We start from the raw sequence: 17419 nt of genomic DNA on the forward strand, positions 1-17419 counted from the left end.
CCTTGGAATCTCAATGACAATGAGCTAATTTATGAGACTGGCAGGTATAAGAGCTTTCCGTAGAAGCGCCCACAGACCTGAGTCTGCCCTCCTTGAATGAGAGAAATGGGCATTTGAGGATGCTCAGCAGACTTGGAAAGATTGTGTCAATGAAATTTGCAAGTGGCCTAGGCAATGAAATGTTCTGCTGAGAAGCAAGAGAAAGCAGACAGATCCACAATTGTACATAATTTCAAGTATTAGGTTAGCACTGCCAGCGTGATGCCCTGCGCTTTCAGAGACGGCTGAGCCGTCTTCTCCACAGGAGATTTGTGCTGAGGTTTGGGAGAGGATTATGAAGGAAGGCAGCAGAGGGAAACTGGACAGATGAACTCATTACCAGATAAACTCAACCTGAGTGAACAGGCTGCTGCGCATCCTCTTGTGAGGAGCTTGGAGCCGCTTACACCCATGCTGAGAATGGAGAGCGGGTTTCACTAACAGACCTTTCGTGGCTCCCATCCACCGCTTTTTCCTTATGCCTCTTCCCCCTGATACTATAATTCGTGTTGATTTTATTGCAGATTTAGTGAAGCTTAATGTATTGCATTTATGCCCCAGAGATGTATTCTTAGAAAAGTGAACTCATAATTTACAAACAAAATAAGTTTTGATGTAGGCAATTAAAAAATAACCATATGAGGGGCAGCAGCCAAGACGTCCAGGGATACAGGGCGTAGTGGTCCTGCCAAAGCATCAAAGCATGCTCTCCTCCTCGTCACCTGTGTCCCCCGACCTAAGCAGCTTTCTCAGAAACCACAAGCAATTAAGTCACTGCACAGATTAAGAAATTGGTTTAGTGGTACGGAAGTCTCTTATACCTCTGGCTGTTCCCAGGTTTTATTTATTTATTGTTGTATGTCATGTGACTGGTTGTGTGAAGGTGTGCGTGTGTCACGTGTGCATGTGGAGGTCAGAGGGCAGCTTTGGGGAGCTGGTTCTCTCCATCTACGTGTGTTTTGCAGGCTTGCACACCAAGCGCTGTTGCCCACTGATCATCTTGCTAATCTGCTCGTTCAGTTCCTAAATTTAGCCTGCTTCTGCTGCGGCCATGTGAGCCAGCTGGTGCTGCCCAAGACACAGAAATGGACAGGACAGAATGGCCATGCCAGGGGACAGCAGTCTGTCTGTCAACACGTATCAGGAGTGTGGCTTTCAGGCTCTGGGGAGGCCGCTGTTAGGGAGGGATCCCTGAATCTGAAAAGAAAGTACTAGAAACTGGGAGATGAAAGCAGCAGGTGACAGGGGAGAAGATTCTGGGCTGCGTGGAAGGACTGGAGGGAAACCCTGGACCCAGAGGGAAGCACCACAGCCCAGGGCTGTCCCTCCTTGAAGTATCCTGGGCCAGGGCAGCAGTACAGCTTCCTCCCTTTATCCTCCCTGTGTGTTGATTCCATGCAAGCCTCCAAGCACAGTTTCTCTTCTTCTTCAATAACCCTGGTCCCTTTTGTGTCCCTGTGGGCGAAATACCAGAGCACAAGTTAAAGGGGAGAAAGGTCCATTTTTGTTCATGGTTTTAAGAGATTCAGTCCATGACTGAGACGAAAGAGCAGGTAAAATGAGGAGCCAGAGCATGCGGTAGCCCCAAGGAGACACTCCCAGTGACATGCCTCCTCTGGTGGCCTTACCCCTTCATATCCACTGCCTTCTGGGAATGACCAGAATGATCCACCAAGGGATTAATTCATCTATGAGGTCAGAGCCCTCATGCTGTAATCATCTGAAAGCCTCTTCACAGACATGGCCAATGGGGTGCCGCACAGCTTCCCCGGGTGTACCTCAACCCAGTCAGGTTGTTCTGAGGATCCAGGTGAAGGGGGTTATGTGCAAGTTCATCCAGGCAGCCTCCTTCAGGGAGCCAAGTCTTGATCAGCAGACATTCTGGGGATATACTTTGTACACAAGAGCCCTTGGAGGACTCCCAGCCCAATGCCCATGGCATCCATAAGATAAGCTATGAGAACAATAGATTGGTTTGCACTGCACTTTCAGGAGATGCTAATTAGGAGCCCCTAACAAATTAGCCATTAATGGACAGTTTAGGATCACAGCACTAAACAATCTATACACGCATCAGTAGAGTAATGGGCAAGACCAGAGGCCCTGGTGAAGTAGCTTAGACCAGGAAGAAGAAATAGCAGCAAACTCCAGAAACTTTGTAGAGCACACCAAACTCCTTCCAGCCGGGTGAGATGCCCACACGTTACCAATGCTGGGATAAGCCGCAGCCACCACAGTTGCTTTTATGGTACATGTGTTTGTTTATCTCCCCAACCTCTAGTCTCTTTGGGGACGATGTATTTGGTTGGCTTATCTGTGTCCCTGATAAACCTGGTCATTTCTCTCCAGTGTTTGTATGGGTACATATATGTATGCATGTTTGTGGAACAGGGCGTTGCAGGGACTCTTGGGCTGTGACACTACGGACATTAGCTGTTGTCTCTCAAACAAAGCACTGAAAAGTGGGCCGAGCCTGCGCATGCTCTACTTGAAACTCAGTTATAGGTTTTGGCCAGTCTGGAACTGACTAGGAGACCAGACGCTGGAAGAGGAGAGAATGTCGTGAAAATGAGACTTTTACTGTAAGGGCAGAGTGGGGCCCCTCCCATAACCTAGGGCTTAGTACTGACTGATTTAGGGCCCTGAATGGTCCCAGGAAACTCAGGAAATAGATGGTGAGCCCTGACATTTGAAAATGCCAAGAAGAAAGTATGATTGAGTGACGAGGCCCACAGGGCTGGGACGCTGGGACTAGAACTAGACAGACAGGATGTTGGAAAGTCAAGAGGCTGGGTGTTTCTCAGGGACCGAGGATGAGAAGGAATACTGACAGGCCATGAGGAACAAGACCAGTTTACACGAGTAATTGCAGCTTTGCACAACTAATGCCATTGCTCTGTGCCTCAGTTTCCTTATCTGTAGAGAAAAACTAATAGCATGAACGTGGTAGGATCGCAGCCGTGTGTATTATTGAAAGTGTTGTGTTGACAGAGGTGAACATCCTATCATGAAATGGGCACGCCATATGTGATGGCTGTTAACCCACCTATGCCTGTCAGGGGAGGGGATAATGCACAGAAAACGGTTCCTAGTGTTGCTAAATGTCCCCTTAGACTTGAGCAAAGAGTCGGTGCGTCTTTTAGGATGCATATTAAATGGTCTTAACCAAAATGGGCTCCCAGCTGTTACCTCTTCTCTGGTGCCCGGATGCCCGAGCAGTAGCCAGCATTCCTGGAACCTGGCCTTGGGAGTCTCATATATGTCAAGTCATCTACACAGGACAGGAAGTTCAGTTCACACAAGAGCTCTAAAGAGATCTGCGCTGCAGGCCGGGCCACACTGAGTGCTAGGAAGTCAGGAGATCCTTGATACCATTGTTCTTGCACATTCACGGATGTGGAGACAGTAGCTGAAAGCGCTACACATGACAGGTCCTGGGAATAAGGTCTTGGCATGAATCTTCTTCTCCTTGAAGCTATTGTGACCTGCCTTTGCGTTGCCATGCCCTGAAGTGTTTATTATGAGGCTGAGCTTGAAGTAAATAAATAAATAAAATAAAATAAAAATTGTCCCTCTGAGAGGAGCCTGAACCTTGAATTATGATGCTCTTTAAGTGTGCACCCTGCCAAAGGATTGGCCTATCTGCCAGGGGAGCAGAGCTCGCTGGCGATGTGCACAGAGTAGCCCCCTGTCTCCCACCCCGAGCACATGAGCAGCACCAGCCACTGGAGTGCTGCTCCCACTCAGAGGCCGTCTGTCTGGTTTAACTGAAGTCTCCTCACACTTCAGGGCCAAGTGAGACTTTCCTATGCTGCACCATAAACCCCAGTGCACCAGGCTGTGCTGCCTGTGCTGCAGACAGGTTCTCTGCACTTGGGATGAGCCCACCTACAGCCCCCCCCCTTTCTGAATCCATTGAACTTGAGGGTTTCACTATACAACAAGGGAACAATGGAGATGCCTTGCCACTGTGAGGGCAGGATGCTGTGGTTTTGCTGCCCTTCCACAAAGGACTGGAGTCTCTCTCTACTTGAAGTGGAAGGATTTTTCAATGAGATGCATCTGGGATTTCAGGCCATGTGAATAAGGGGGCCTGAGGGGCTCCATTCTTTCTTCCTGGTGCAATTGAAGGACTCACTTGAATAGTTTTATCTTCTTTGCAAGGCCCAATAAAGAGGGAAAAACAGACTTACTTCCAAAGGATCAGGCCTTAACACACTATTTTATTATAGTATTGTTCTTTGAGGAATGGCTCTTGCTTCCCTTCAGTTGGCTGAAGGGCATTTTGTCCTAGCCCAGCCTCTGATAGATTACACCTGTCTGAAGCAGAGAGGACAGGTTTTACTCAAGGACTCCGACTGATAGCTGGTGGCCGATGGAACTTGTACCTGTGTTTGAGAGGTTTATCTGTCTCACTGGCAGCTGTGGGAGGGTCCAGGACTGGGCTATCGCAGGTAAACAGGGCATGCGTATCAATAGCATCTTCCGGGTAGTATGGAGAGGTTCCATTAAAACAGATGGATATTCCTGAGTGGAAGCAGCACTTGAGTGTCTGTGCTGTCTGCGTGTCCGGCAGGAGGAGGGTCCCACTCTCCGTGGGCACCGCCATCTCCACAAGTCCTCCTCTGTGTGGAGGCCAGTGAACGCTCACATCCTCTCTGTCTCTTGGCAGGAGCTGTACCACCAGTCCTATGACTGTGTCTGTGTCATGTTTGCCTCCATCCCGGACTTCAAGGAATTCTACACGGAATCAGACGTGAACAAGGAAGGCTTGGAATGCCTTCGGCTCCTGAATGAGATCATTGCTGACTTTGATGATGTAAGTGCTGAGGCTTACCTGAAGAGCAGGGATGCCCCAACCCCACAGCGTATGCTTCCTATACAGTTGCAGTTAGTTCAGGACGGTGACATCATACCGTCAGACTTGCCCTTCCAAATAACTTTCCTTTCCTTTTTTTCAGTTTCTCCACCCTCTTCTTCTTCCTCACCCTGCCCCTACCACACCCTCTCTGTTCTCACCCCAAATCCACTTCTGATTTCTGTTTAGGAAAGGGCGGGTCTCCCTTGGCTATCCCCAAAACATGACATATTAAGTTGCAGTAAGACTAAACACCTCCCCGAGTATGACGCTGGGCAAGGAAACCCAGTGTGAGAAGTAACTGATCTGGGCTCATAGGAGCTCACAGAGATTGACCCAACAACAAGGAAGCCTGCCTGGAGCTGATCTAGGCACTCTACATGCATGTTATAGTTCTGTAGCTTGTTCCTCTTATGGGTCTCCTAACAGTGGGAACAGGAGTTGTCCCCAACTCTTTTACAAGCTTTTGGGACCACCTAACTTTTGGTAATTTGAGCTCAAGACATATATTCTGTGCCTTGTTTACTGGGTAATTTGGGGAAAAAATACACTTTATTTTAAAAGTAATGTAACTGCAAGGGACAACTACTAACATCTGCATTTAAGTCATTAGTAAGACTTTCTAGAAAGGCTTAACCTCCAAGGAAAATACTTACTCATCCCTTTATATATTAAAACATAATCTATTTATTGCAGTGGATTATCGGCATCACTGTCTATTTCAAGGCCTCTGGCAGACACCAAATTGAGCTGTATATGAATGACGTGCTTTGCTGTTGACAAAGCAATCCATGTGTGGGTATTATATCATTTTCCAGAGGGGACATGGCATATTGTTAGACATCGAAATAGGTATCATTTTTCACCTTGTAATCTTCTGTCTATTAGAGAATAATATGTCCTATTTTCTGGTAAGAAAGAAAAACCCACACCTGTGATTTCAAGGCCATTGCAGCTGCTCTCCTCATATCAATATTAGACAAAACAGAAGACATTTGTCATCTGTGAGTGTGTGTTTGTCCTGATTCATGAAGCCTTGGCATACATGAGGACACTGTATAGCATGATGGTTTCAGAGCTGTGCAGTTCCTGTGTCCTCCCTACCCCATTTCCACATGAGTTCCCTCCAGATGTTCATGGAGGAATCATGACAATAAAAGCCTTCTGCTCTTACACCATGTGTACAGTGGAACGCAGTGGCGTGTTAGCTCCAGCTTGCCTGCAGCACGGTGCAGGCTTCCCTGTCCTGACGAGTGAGTGCAGTAGCTGTGTGGATACGTGACACGCGGGTTTTCTCACATGCTTGAAGGTTGTTATCAGTAAGCATGGAAGAATAGTCTCTGACTAGCAGAGTAACAAGAAAGCAGCCAGAAAATTCTCCTGGTCTTTGGTGGGTGCTGTTCATTTGAGCCTGCCCTCCAGAGTCCCCTCCCATCCCTATGCTTCCCACAGCCTTCCCACCATACCAGAATGAGGGTGAATACAGAAGCCTGGAACTGGTACTGAGACCAGTTGAGATGGGGGGGGGGGCTGATGGAAGGGTGAGGTCTTTAGTTGGGGATCTCATTCTCCTCACTTCAAGTGCTCAGCTGCCAAAGCCTTGCAGGCCCTGCAGGGAAGACCTTACACACCGAATCGGTGTTGTATTTGTGCCTTTTATGCATGGAACTGGAGATTTATTTGCAACCTGTTTCCCGCATCGTAATTTATCCTGGTTCCTTCCCTAACTCTGACAGGCAATCTGTGTGTATTACAAGCACATCCTTGCACTCTCTTCCCGTAAGGTGATGTCTGCTCCCAGCATGCTCAGGTGGGAGAGTGGCATGCCCTTTACTGTGGCCTAGGATCCAGAAATGGCTCGGTAGAGCAGGGGATTCAAGTCAGCGCCCGGCTGAGTAACGATGGTTGTCATTGCTCTGCAGCTGCTTTCCAAGCCAAAGTTCAGTGGTGTTGAAAAGATCAAGACCATCGGTAGCACATACATGGCGGCCACGGGTCTGAGCGCTGTGCCCAGCCAGGAGCATGCCCAGGTAGGTGCACACATGTCAACTGCCTAAGGGTGCTTGTGTCCAGGAGCCACCCTGTAGCCAGACCCAAAACTCTACCGTGTGTATTGCCCAAAGTTGAATGTTCATAGTCCTAAGAGAATAATAAAAAAAAAATAAAAAAAAATAAAAAAAAAAAAAGGAGCTCTGGAAACTTTTTTTTTTTTTTTTTTTTTTTTTTTTTTTTTTTTTTTTTTTTGGTTTTTCGAGACAGGGTTTCCCTGTAGTTTCTAGAGCCTGTCCTGGAACTAGCTCTTGTAGACCAGGCTGGCCTCAAACTCAGAGATCCGCCTGCCTCTGCCTCCCGAGTGCTGGGATTAAAGGCGTGCGCCACCACCGCCCGGCTCTGGAAACTTTTTAGAGTTCTCTGAACTCTGATTCTAGAAGATAAAACAATCAATGGTTGATTGATACCAGATAAATAGACAGATAATGAAACAATAGTTGATTGATCCCCAACAAATAGACATGTTAAGGCTGAGTGCTCCGGAGCCTCCCACTCTCTGCGCAGTGCCCTGTCCCAGGTCTCTTCGCTAATTCCCCCGTCTACTACAAATCGAAACGTTTCTGATGAGGGTTGAGAATGCTCTGCCTGTGAGTATAGCGATATATCATTAAGAGTCATTTGACTGCTATGTTCCTTTAGCAGGAAAATAGTAATAGGTTTTCCCCTAGGCCAGTGACCTGTGAGTATTTTCAGTCAACCAGGAGCGGAGATTTTTCTCTTTTTTTAATTTTTTTTTAAATTTCAATTTGCATTCCAACCATAGTTCTCCCTCCCACCCCTCCTCCTCACTCTCCTCTCCCCAGCCCACCCCCCCATCCACTCTTCCCAAAAGGTAAGGCCTCCCATGGGGAGTCAACAAAGCCTGGCACATTAAGTTGGGTCAGGATCAGGTCCATCCCCACAGCATTAAGACTGAGCGTGGTATCCCTCCATAGAGCATGAACTTCAGAAAGCTAGCTCATGCACCAGGGATAGAGCCTGGTCCCACTGCAAAGGATCCCTCACATAGACTAAGCTACACAACTGTCTCCCACTTGCAGGAGTGGAGGTCCCAGAGCTGCCAGTGTATAATTCACGAATTTCCATGAGCTTGGTTCAGCTGTCTCTATAGACTTTTCCCTCCATGATCTTGGCATCCCTTGCTCATATATTCCCTCCTCCCTCTCTTCAACTGGATTCCCAGAGCTCGACTTGGCTGTGGATCTCTGGATCTGCTTCCATCAGTTACTGGATGAAGGTTCTTTGATGACAGTTATTAGGTGTTCACCTATCTGATTACAGTAGATGGCCAGTTCAGGCACCCTCTCCACTATTGCTAGGAGTCTTAGTTGGGGTCATCCTTGTGGATTCCTGGGAATTTCTCTAGCACCAGATTTCTCCCTAACCCCTTAATGGCTCCCTCTATCAAGATATCTCTTTCATTAGGATGGAGCCTGAGAGATTTTTCTCTTGCAGTGTTTTGTTTCTGTGTTAATGTAGACAAATTTGCGTAATTTGCAGGGTTCCCACCTTATCAGGAGAGTAGGCATCCCCAGTGGTATTCAGCATAGTTTCACACGCAGCCAGCTCTATGATGGGTGTCGCACAGAGGAACGGGACCCACCAAAACCACAGTCTCCTGAAAGTAGGGGGAATTCGGAGACAGGAAGGGCTGAGTCCCACATTCTCGGTTCACCCACACCTCCATTGGAAGAACTGAGGGGCAACCCGGGCCCTGATAAAACAAATTCTCATGAAGTATCAGGCAGGTCTGTTCCCATCCTAACAGTCATGAGTAGAGGGTGGGAAGAGGGTTCCCGACTCAAGAGGAGGCATCGCAGGGTTTCTACGACTGTGGTAAACCACCATGGCTAAACATAACTTGGAGGAAGAAAGGGTTTATTTCATCTTAAGTTTGTAATCATCCAGGGAAATCAGGTCAAAATCAAGGCAGGAACGTGGAGGAAGATCGGAGGCACAGGCCATGGTGGGGTTCGGCTTCCTGGCTGCTTAGTCCACTTCCTTATACCACCTAGGACCACGTGCTTGGGGGGGCGACACCACCCACAGTGCTCGGGGGCGACACCACCCACAGTGCTCTGGATCTTCCCACATCAATCATCAGTCAAGAAAATGCTGCCACAGTCTTGTCTACAGGCCAATATGATGGAGGCATTTTCTTAATTGAGAGTTCCTCTTCCCAAATGTCCCAAATGGAAGAGTCATGTTGACAAACAGAACAACAACAACAACAACAACACTAGAAACTACCCAGCTGTATTAGTTTTAGTTTTCTTCGGCTGTGAGTAGACGCTTTCATTTCTTATACAAGAAAACACTCAACTAGGGGCTTGCTTACAGCTTTAGATGGTAATTCCACGACCATCATGGCGGAGAGCCTGGCAGCAGGCCAGCAGCCCTGGCATTGGACCAGGAGCTGAGAGCTTCCATGTTGAAACAGCAACCATGGGACAAAGAAAGAGAAGGAGAAGGAACTGGAAAGGCATGGGCTTGTGAAACCTCAAAGCCTACCCTCATTCGTACTCAACAAGGCCTCAATCCTAGTCCCTCAAACATTCTTGGGACCAGGCATTCAAGCATATTGACTTGTGGAGTTATTCCCATTCAAACCACAACAACACCAGCAGTAGAGATAACTCTCAAATTATTCTGACTAGATGGGTCATGTGTCCTCCTCAGGTGATTTCTTTCAGAGACTTAGTCTAATGGCTGTACTAATTGATCAATGGGGAAAAGAAGGAGACAAAGTAAAAGAAACCTAATGGATTCCTACCCTTAGACTCTCAGTAGAAGCCTCCCAATCCAGCTTAGAGCCTGGGGTGAAAGAGCAGTGTAGCCCTGTGCACGGTCTTGCCCATTTTTAACAGCTTGTGTTTTCCCATATTACAGTGATGTGTTGAAGTAAAAAAATGTAAAATATGAAATAGAGGTTTTTAAATGCAGCATCACTTAAATGTAAGTATCTCATGTATAACCAAAGCAGAACTCGTTTTAAGATTTTACTTTCTAGCCAGGCGGTGGTGGCGCACGCCTTTAATCCCAGCACTCAGGAGGCAGAGGCAGGCGGATCTCTGTGAGTTCGAGACCAGCCTGGTCTACAAGAGCTAGGTCCAGGACAGGCTCTAGAAACTACAGGGAAACCCTGTCTCGAAAAATAAAAAAAAAAAAAAAAGATTTTACTTTCTGTTCTAATAGAAACAAATAGATTTTGTCAATGTCTTCACTGACCTGGCAAACCTTAGCTATTAAATGTGAAAATCCTAGTGTGTGGACAGGCAGGCTTCCTTTGCTGCGGGTGCTGAGATGCCCAGCATAGCACTGTGAGAACCCATCTGTCTGAGTCCCCATGGTCTGACACAACTGAGCACAGCAGACGGAGGCCACAAATCCAAAAGTGGAGGCTTGGCGTGTCTGGTGAGGGCTGTCACAATCCAAAGGTGAAATGACAAACTCTCTGAAACATTCCATAGTTAGAGAGACTGGCAAAGAGCCGCCACAGACTTGACAAAATTTGCAATGAGAGCAAGACACATAGGGCAGGTTGTGGGCCAGTGTCCTAAGGGGGCATGGAGGCCTCTTATCAGTCTAGAAGTCTATACAGCTGCTCCTAATCTGCCTTGCCCTCCACTCCTCTTCTGCTCTTGCTTGATGCTCCCCACCTGCTGTGTTAGCTCCTGAGCCTGAGTGTGAACACCATCTTCAGGCTTCTCCGCTTCTTGTTAGCCTTAGCCGTTCACCTCTACTCGGAGCCCCATCCCTCTACCCTCATGAACTATATCCCTGAACATGTATGTACTCTTGTGCCTGATCTGGATTCTACTTCTGAGTGGGCATTGTGGTTCACCAGTGATGGCTTTCAGCCTGGATAGAAACAGCTGGCTTTCTGCATCTGTCTCCTTATTTATAAAGCGAGAACATATTTCATAAGGCTCCTTATATATAAACCTCTTTTCCTAAGACTCTTGGGAAGATGGCATTTACTATTCAGAATATTTAATAGACTCCACGGTCTCCATAGGCAATAAAAGTGCTAATAATGGCAGTACAGACTGTTTTCCACTAATGATATCATTGTCGTCTGGCGGAACTGAGATAAGCACTTCTGGGGCATAAATGAAATATTATATGCCATCATATCCATGCAGGAGACTCCTACCCAATACAAGCCATTCGTGATTACAAATTTTAATTAGAATCTCAGCAGGTCAGACAAAGATGGCTTTCTGTCTGAAAAGCAAAGTTCATTGCATTTTGTGAGGTAAAATATGGCTTTCTTGATAAATGTCAATACGAATGTTATTTTTCTTAAAAAAAAAAGAATGCCATGTCTCTAAAATGTGCTTAATACTGTTTCTAAAGTTATAAACAAAATATATTTATGTGACCAGATGTTTAGTTTTCATAGCCAAACATTCAATTTGCAAAATATGTGGACTTTTTAAAGAAGTAGTTGGATTTTCTTAAATCAAAAAAGAAACAAAATTATCAGAATTGTGGCCTTTTGGAATTTGGTCTTTATTTAAGATTGCCTCGGCATTGTCTGTTGGCAGAACTACATCTAGCCACCAATTACTGCAAAGGGGCCTGTCAGCGCTCAGCTGGGCCCGGCTTTGGTATCAGCCCCTGCTCGACTCTATTTGTGCTTTTAAAAGGAAATGGTGAATTCTAATTTAAATCACTAAGACAGTGTGACCAGAAGCTTGCATTACCTTTGAGAGCTGATTGTAGTTTGTAAGAGAAACAGGCATTTGTTAAGAGAGAAAATGCTCCAAAGAAGAGACTTGAATTCTAGCCTGCTCCACCATCCTGTGACGTGTGCCCTGATGAACAAATGTCCCCTGAGGAAGTCTACAGCGTGTCCAAACTGGGAGCTTGCCTGTCTCCTCGGCCCTTAGTTTTACCCTGGTGACCTCAGTCTCTACCAAGTCCCATCCTTGCAAGCCATGTTGATTCCTTTCCTTGGCTTTAAGACTTCAACCTGCAGCAGCCAACCGGCAGTTTGGGGATAATTGTCTTGACTTGCAGAGTGCTGCCTTTTTAAAGACCATTTTACTGCAGAGTGATCTTTTTCACCCTTTGTGGCTTTTCTGGTGACAGTGAAGAGCAGGGAGCAGAAGTGGCTTGTTCTCCCTGCCTCTGTGTCCTCTGCTGCTCTGCACAGCCTCTCTTGCTCCGCCTCTGACTGGCTCTGCAGGCCCCACCGACTGCAGAGGAAGCCCCTGCTTTATCCCTACCTGGTCAGTCACCCTCCGTGTTACCTCTGTTGGCGATTACTTGACCAGTTTTCATCTGTTTTCCCACTAATTCTAGCAGGAACTTAAGTCAAAGACAATACACACGGAAGAAAACTCATTTAGTGCCATGCCTGAGACCTCCTGTTGTAGTGAACAATGCCTCCAGCTTTGATTCACAATTACAAATAGCTCAGCAAACCTCTACCAGCAACAAGTTTGGAAAGAGGTAACATCCGGCCAGGGCTGGAACAAATTGGAGGGGAGAGCAGAGCAGGAGAGATAGGGACTTCCTGTTTGGTCGGGGTGCAAGCACCCGTTGCTCGTTTTGCATTTAACATTGGCATCCATGCTTTCTTCTTAATGATTTTAATTTTAAAATATGCAATTCGAATGTTATTTAAAATTAATTCATTTGTTTACTGTATGTGAACCAAACAGGCATCAGGGCTTAGGATGGAGGCTTGGGGAGGAACAGTCTGTAGATGGATGGCCAGCTCCATCCAGCGCCTGCCAGGAGCAGGCGTCTCCTCTCTCTGTTCTCCATCACCACTGCAATTCATCCTCAGGGTCCATGTGAGCCCGGGAAAGCTCCACACTCCCGCATCCAGGGCATCGTTAGTGGGAGCTCACTGGCAGAGCAGGGTATGGAGATATTCTCACTCAGCCTCCACTGCACCCAGCTCTATCCCTAGGAATCTCAGGTGCCTGTTGGTCACCCAGCGGGTGAATTCTTTTCCACCATGGCCAGCCCAAGGGCCTTTAGTGATGGCTGCTGTTCAGATTAAAGTGTAGAAATGAAGAGTGGGTGCAGCGGTTTCAAAGTGGGGTTCAGAGCGCACAGGAGATGCTAGCAGGAGCTCACTAGCCGAATGGAGAGGCATCCAGGTGTCTTCCCACTGCAGCTAATGGCGCACTTCCCTGCGCTGGTCAGAGCAGAGGGCGGTTTTACCCACCATCATGTTGTTTGTCTCCGGCATTGGTCACAGTGAGGGGAAGCTAGCTCTTCTGCAGACCCCTCCTGGATGTTGCTCTCGCCAGGTGAGCTGATGAGGCTCCTCCACACTCTCCCTAATGACACTGGACACACCCTAACTAAGCTTCAAGGATGTGAGCTGAGTGCATCACCTGTATCTGTGCTTTGATCCTTTCGTTTCCTTGTTAAAGATTTTAACTAAAGTTTCGTTACACGATTTCTCCCTTCCCTTTCTGTCTCCATTCCTCCCCATGTTCTCTGCTTACTCCCTCTCAAGTTCACGGCCACTTTGCTTTAATTAGTATGATTAAATAATAAAACACACATACACATATATATACACACATAAATTTTAAATACAACTTGCTGAGTCTGTGTGGTGTTGCTTGTATGCATATGACTTCAGAGCTGACCACTTGCTATTGGAGAACCAGTTAAGGGGCTCATCCCTGGGGAGGACTAATTCTTCTCATTAGGCATTGGTTACCTGTATTTCTTTGTTTGGAGGCAAGGCTCCATGGGATTTCCCCTTCCACATTAGCATGTCTTGGGTGATGTCATTATTCAAGTCTTATTTAGACAGTTATATTGTCGTGATATCATGGTCGACACTTCCCTGTCATTTCTAAGAAGTAGAATCGTACAGTGACTTACTTCCTGATCACAATATTTCCTCCCTATCTTCTTCTATGTTCCCTAAGTCTCAAATGCAGAAGTTGTGTTGTCGATGCATCCATTGGACTGACAACCACCTAAGATCCATGACTTCACTAGCCATGGATAGTTGGCTGAGGTCCCAGGACTAGCCATGATTTGTGACTTGTTTTAGGTCCAATTAGACAGATGTTTCACCTTACCTAAAGCCCTATAAGATGCTTAATTTTTGTCTTATTTTATAAATAAGAAAATCAAAGCTAAGAGAAGCTAAGTGCTCACCTAGAAATCACATATCCGATAGCTGGAGACTCCAGAGATGAGTCTGCTTCAGTCTGACTCAGGCAGTAGCCAAAGAGCACCTTCTGCGTAAGCTGAGGATAGAGCACAGAGCTCTCTTTGTCCACCGGGGAAGTGAGTAGAGGTTACCGCAGAAAACTGAGAGGTATGGTCAGTCTTCCTGAGAACACCGTGTAGAGAGAGCAATCCTCCTTGGGTAACATCCTGAGTCCCTGAGAAACCAAGGAGGTTGGACTCTGAACTCCAGAAGTTTCTCAACACAGAACACAGTCGTACAGCAAGTGACTGGTGGAAAGGGAAAAGGAAGAGTCACAACCCGAGCTGGTTTTATCCATGTGGATTTATTGACAGAAGAGCCAGTTTTTAGAGTCTGTGGTCCCATAAGTCTTGTCTGAACAGGGTTCTCTTTTATCAGAGAATTATTCACTTGGTGAGTTGACATCTGAGTTATCAATTGTTATCTGTTGTGTTTGTGCTATGGTCTACAACATTAGACAGTTTGGGCTTTAGCGCTTGAGATCTAGCTTGTTGGCTCTATGGTGTGTTGCCCTGTTAAAGGCAAAGGGTGTTCACCTCATGGCACAAGCTTCGAACCCTAGTTCCTCCTGAACCACCGAGACAAATGGATTAGCAATCTTTGGTATAATGTCTCATTGTACTTAAAAAATAGCAAACTGGACTGGCGAGGTAGCTCGACAGGAGAAAGCACTTCTGCAAGCCTGGCGGCATGAGTTCAGTCTCTAGACTTTGTGTAAGCGTGGAAGGAAAGAACCCACTCCATTATGCTGTCCATACATGTTCCCCCGTGTGCACATCATTCATACATGTTCCCCTGTGTGCACATCATTCATACAGTGGCGATGGGGATAGGAAAGAGAAGGATGAAGACGAGGAGGAGGAGGAGGAGGAGGAGGAGGAGGAGGAGGAGGAGGAGGAGGAGGAGGAGGAGGAACAGGAGAAGGAGGAGGAGGAAACACTGCATTCCCACCAAGGCTAGCCGACAAGCTGTTTCTTGAGTCCGACTGACATCATTCAATTATTCTTTCAGGGTTGCTTGTAAGGATTTATAGTTGTGCTGGCTGGCTTTGTATCAACTTGACACAGACTGGAGCAATTGAGAAAATGCCTCCATAGGCTTTGGCTGAAGGATGTTTCTTAAATAGTGATTGATGAGGGAGGGCCTGAGCCATTGTGGCTGGTGCCAGGCCATGTCTGGACTGATGGTGCTGGGTGCTATGAGAAAACAGGCTGAGCAAGCCAGTAAGCAGCTCCCCTCCATGGCCTCTGCATCAGCTCCTGCCTCCAGGTTCCTGGCCTGTTCAAGTTCCTGTCCTGATGTCCTTCAGTGATGGACAGTGATGTGGAAGTGTTAGCCAAATCAGCCCCTTCCTCCCCAATTTGCAGTGGCCATGGTGCTTCATCTCAGCAATAATAACCCTAAGGTCATGGTAATGGCATCGTTTCATTTTTGTCTTCTTTCTATGTCCAGCTAAGGAGTTGAAGAAATCTTTCTCTCTGAATGAGAAATGTAAACCCTCTTGTCCATCCATGCTTACAGTATTCAGGGCAGCAGTTCTCAACAGAATAATCCTCTCCCTGGCCCACCCTCTACCCCCAAGAGACATTTGCCAAAACCCAGAGACGTGTTTTGGTCATTTAAGCTGGAGATAGAGAATGCCATTAGCATCAGTTGGTAGAGGCAGCAATAGAAGTGCCCAGGGTGGCCCCAGAACAAGGGCTCATGCAGCCCAGTCTGTAGAGCCCAGGTGAGCCCCTGCTTTCCCAGGGCAACTCCCCATTTTCCAAATTGAATTGCTGTGCTTATCCACTAAGTAACCCTGTTGTCTTTGTCCTGTTGAGCAGTTCTGTTGGCTGCTCCTTTGGTTATGTCCACTCCATTACCTCAGATACATGGTTTGTGTTCACTGTCTCCATGTTCTTCCCCCCCACCCCTAGAGAACCTCCAAGAGTGAGTTTCCATCTTCCTCCTCTGTGGAGACAGCCCCAAAACCATGTTATGCATGGTACAAAAAATGATCTGTCATAGCAATGATTTTGGTTTGAAATGAGTAACTTTCTTCAATATATATCAAGAAAAAGGAAAAAATAAACATGGAAAACTCGGGGGTGAATGAAGACAGGAGTCCCCATGTTGGTCTGCAAGGGCTCCTACCAGACACCACAGACCGGTGGCAGTGTGTGCTCACTACCTTATTCTGAACTACACATTCAAAATCAAGGTGTTGCTGAGGCTACTTTATCCTGAGGCTTCTGTCCTGGGCTTGTAGGTGGTAGCTTCTTCCTGAGTCCTTACATGGCTACCCTCTGAACATCTGATCTCAATCTCCTCTTACAGGAGTGCCTATCCTGTAGGTTAAGGCTCTATCTAGTCACCTTGCTAAATGACTTGTTTAAAGGTTTCTTTCCAACGATAAGAAGTCGTATTCTGAGGTACAGAGGTTAGGAATTCTACACAAGACTCAGCCTGCGGCATGCCCACCTCGTGTCCTGGAGAGACAAAAGAAAGGTGTGTGTTACCAGAACTGGGGAAAGCTGCTGTGGGATGATTGACAGCTACCACCAGAAAAGGGTAGGCTTGCACTTTATGGTGAGAGCAGAACTCTGTCATCTAAGTAGCCCTTCTCAGCTTCCGTAGAGCTCCTGGAGGACAGTTCCAGCTGGGAGCCAGGGAGAAGCAAGGAAGGAGGGGCCCTTAGCTGGGTCAGACCAAATAAGGTTCGGTATGTGGGCAATGAGGAGCCAGCTATCCTCAAAGCTGACTGGTACTAGTGCCTAGTGGGAAGAACAATACAGAGCTAAGGTGGGCCACATCTCTGAGCCACAGTGCCTTCTCCTGAAGGTGCATGGGATGCTGGGACAATGTGTTCCACAGGTTCATGTCATGCTCTGGTCCCAACAGTGGACTCAGATAAAATACATCCTGCGATGAGATTTAATTCTCCTACCATGTCCTGTAAAGGTGAGTCCTCCCTTCAGAATGGGGCCTGGCTCATGACTGGATGATGACATTGTTCTGTGATTCCAGCCCTATCTGGATGTCTGTGCTCTCTTTCAGGAGCCTGAGCGCCAGTACATGCACATAGGCACCATGGTGGAGTTTGCATATGCCCTAGTGGCAAAACTGGATGCCATCAATAAACACTCCTTCAACGACTTCAAACTGCGAGTGGGTATGTTGTGCCAGGGGATCTGAGCAAGCACCGAGGCCTGGGGTGGGGAATAAAGCTTCAGGACGCAGTGTGAGGCTGGTGTGAGGCTGGCTGTGTCTAGAAGGGCGTAGGGAGGCCG

The 17419-nt window shown here is 47.1% G+C and overlaps 1 protein-coding gene across 1 annotated transcript in view; it reads left to right on the top strand.

Moving 5' to 3' along the window:
* Positions 1 to 17419, top strand: part of Adcy2 (adenylate cyclase 2) — a 335378-nt gene that overhangs the window by 305771 nt on the left and 12188 nt on the right. Inside the window, exons 21-23 of the mRNA XM_038322841.1 lie at positions 4712 to 4858; positions 6820 to 6927; positions 17187 to 17301. Coding sequence (XP_038178769.1) covers positions 4712 to 4858; positions 6820 to 6927; positions 17187 to 17301 — 370 coding nt within the window. The remainder of the gene's footprint in view (positions 1 to 4711; positions 4859 to 6819; positions 6928 to 17186; positions 17302 to 17419) is intronic.

This window comes from Arvicola amphibius, chromosome 3 (assembly GCF_903992535.2).
Source record: "Arvicola amphibius chromosome 3, mArvAmp1.2, whole genome shotgun sequence".
NCBI lineage: Eukaryota > Metazoa > Chordata > Mammalia > Rodentia > Cricetidae > Arvicola > Arvicola amphibius.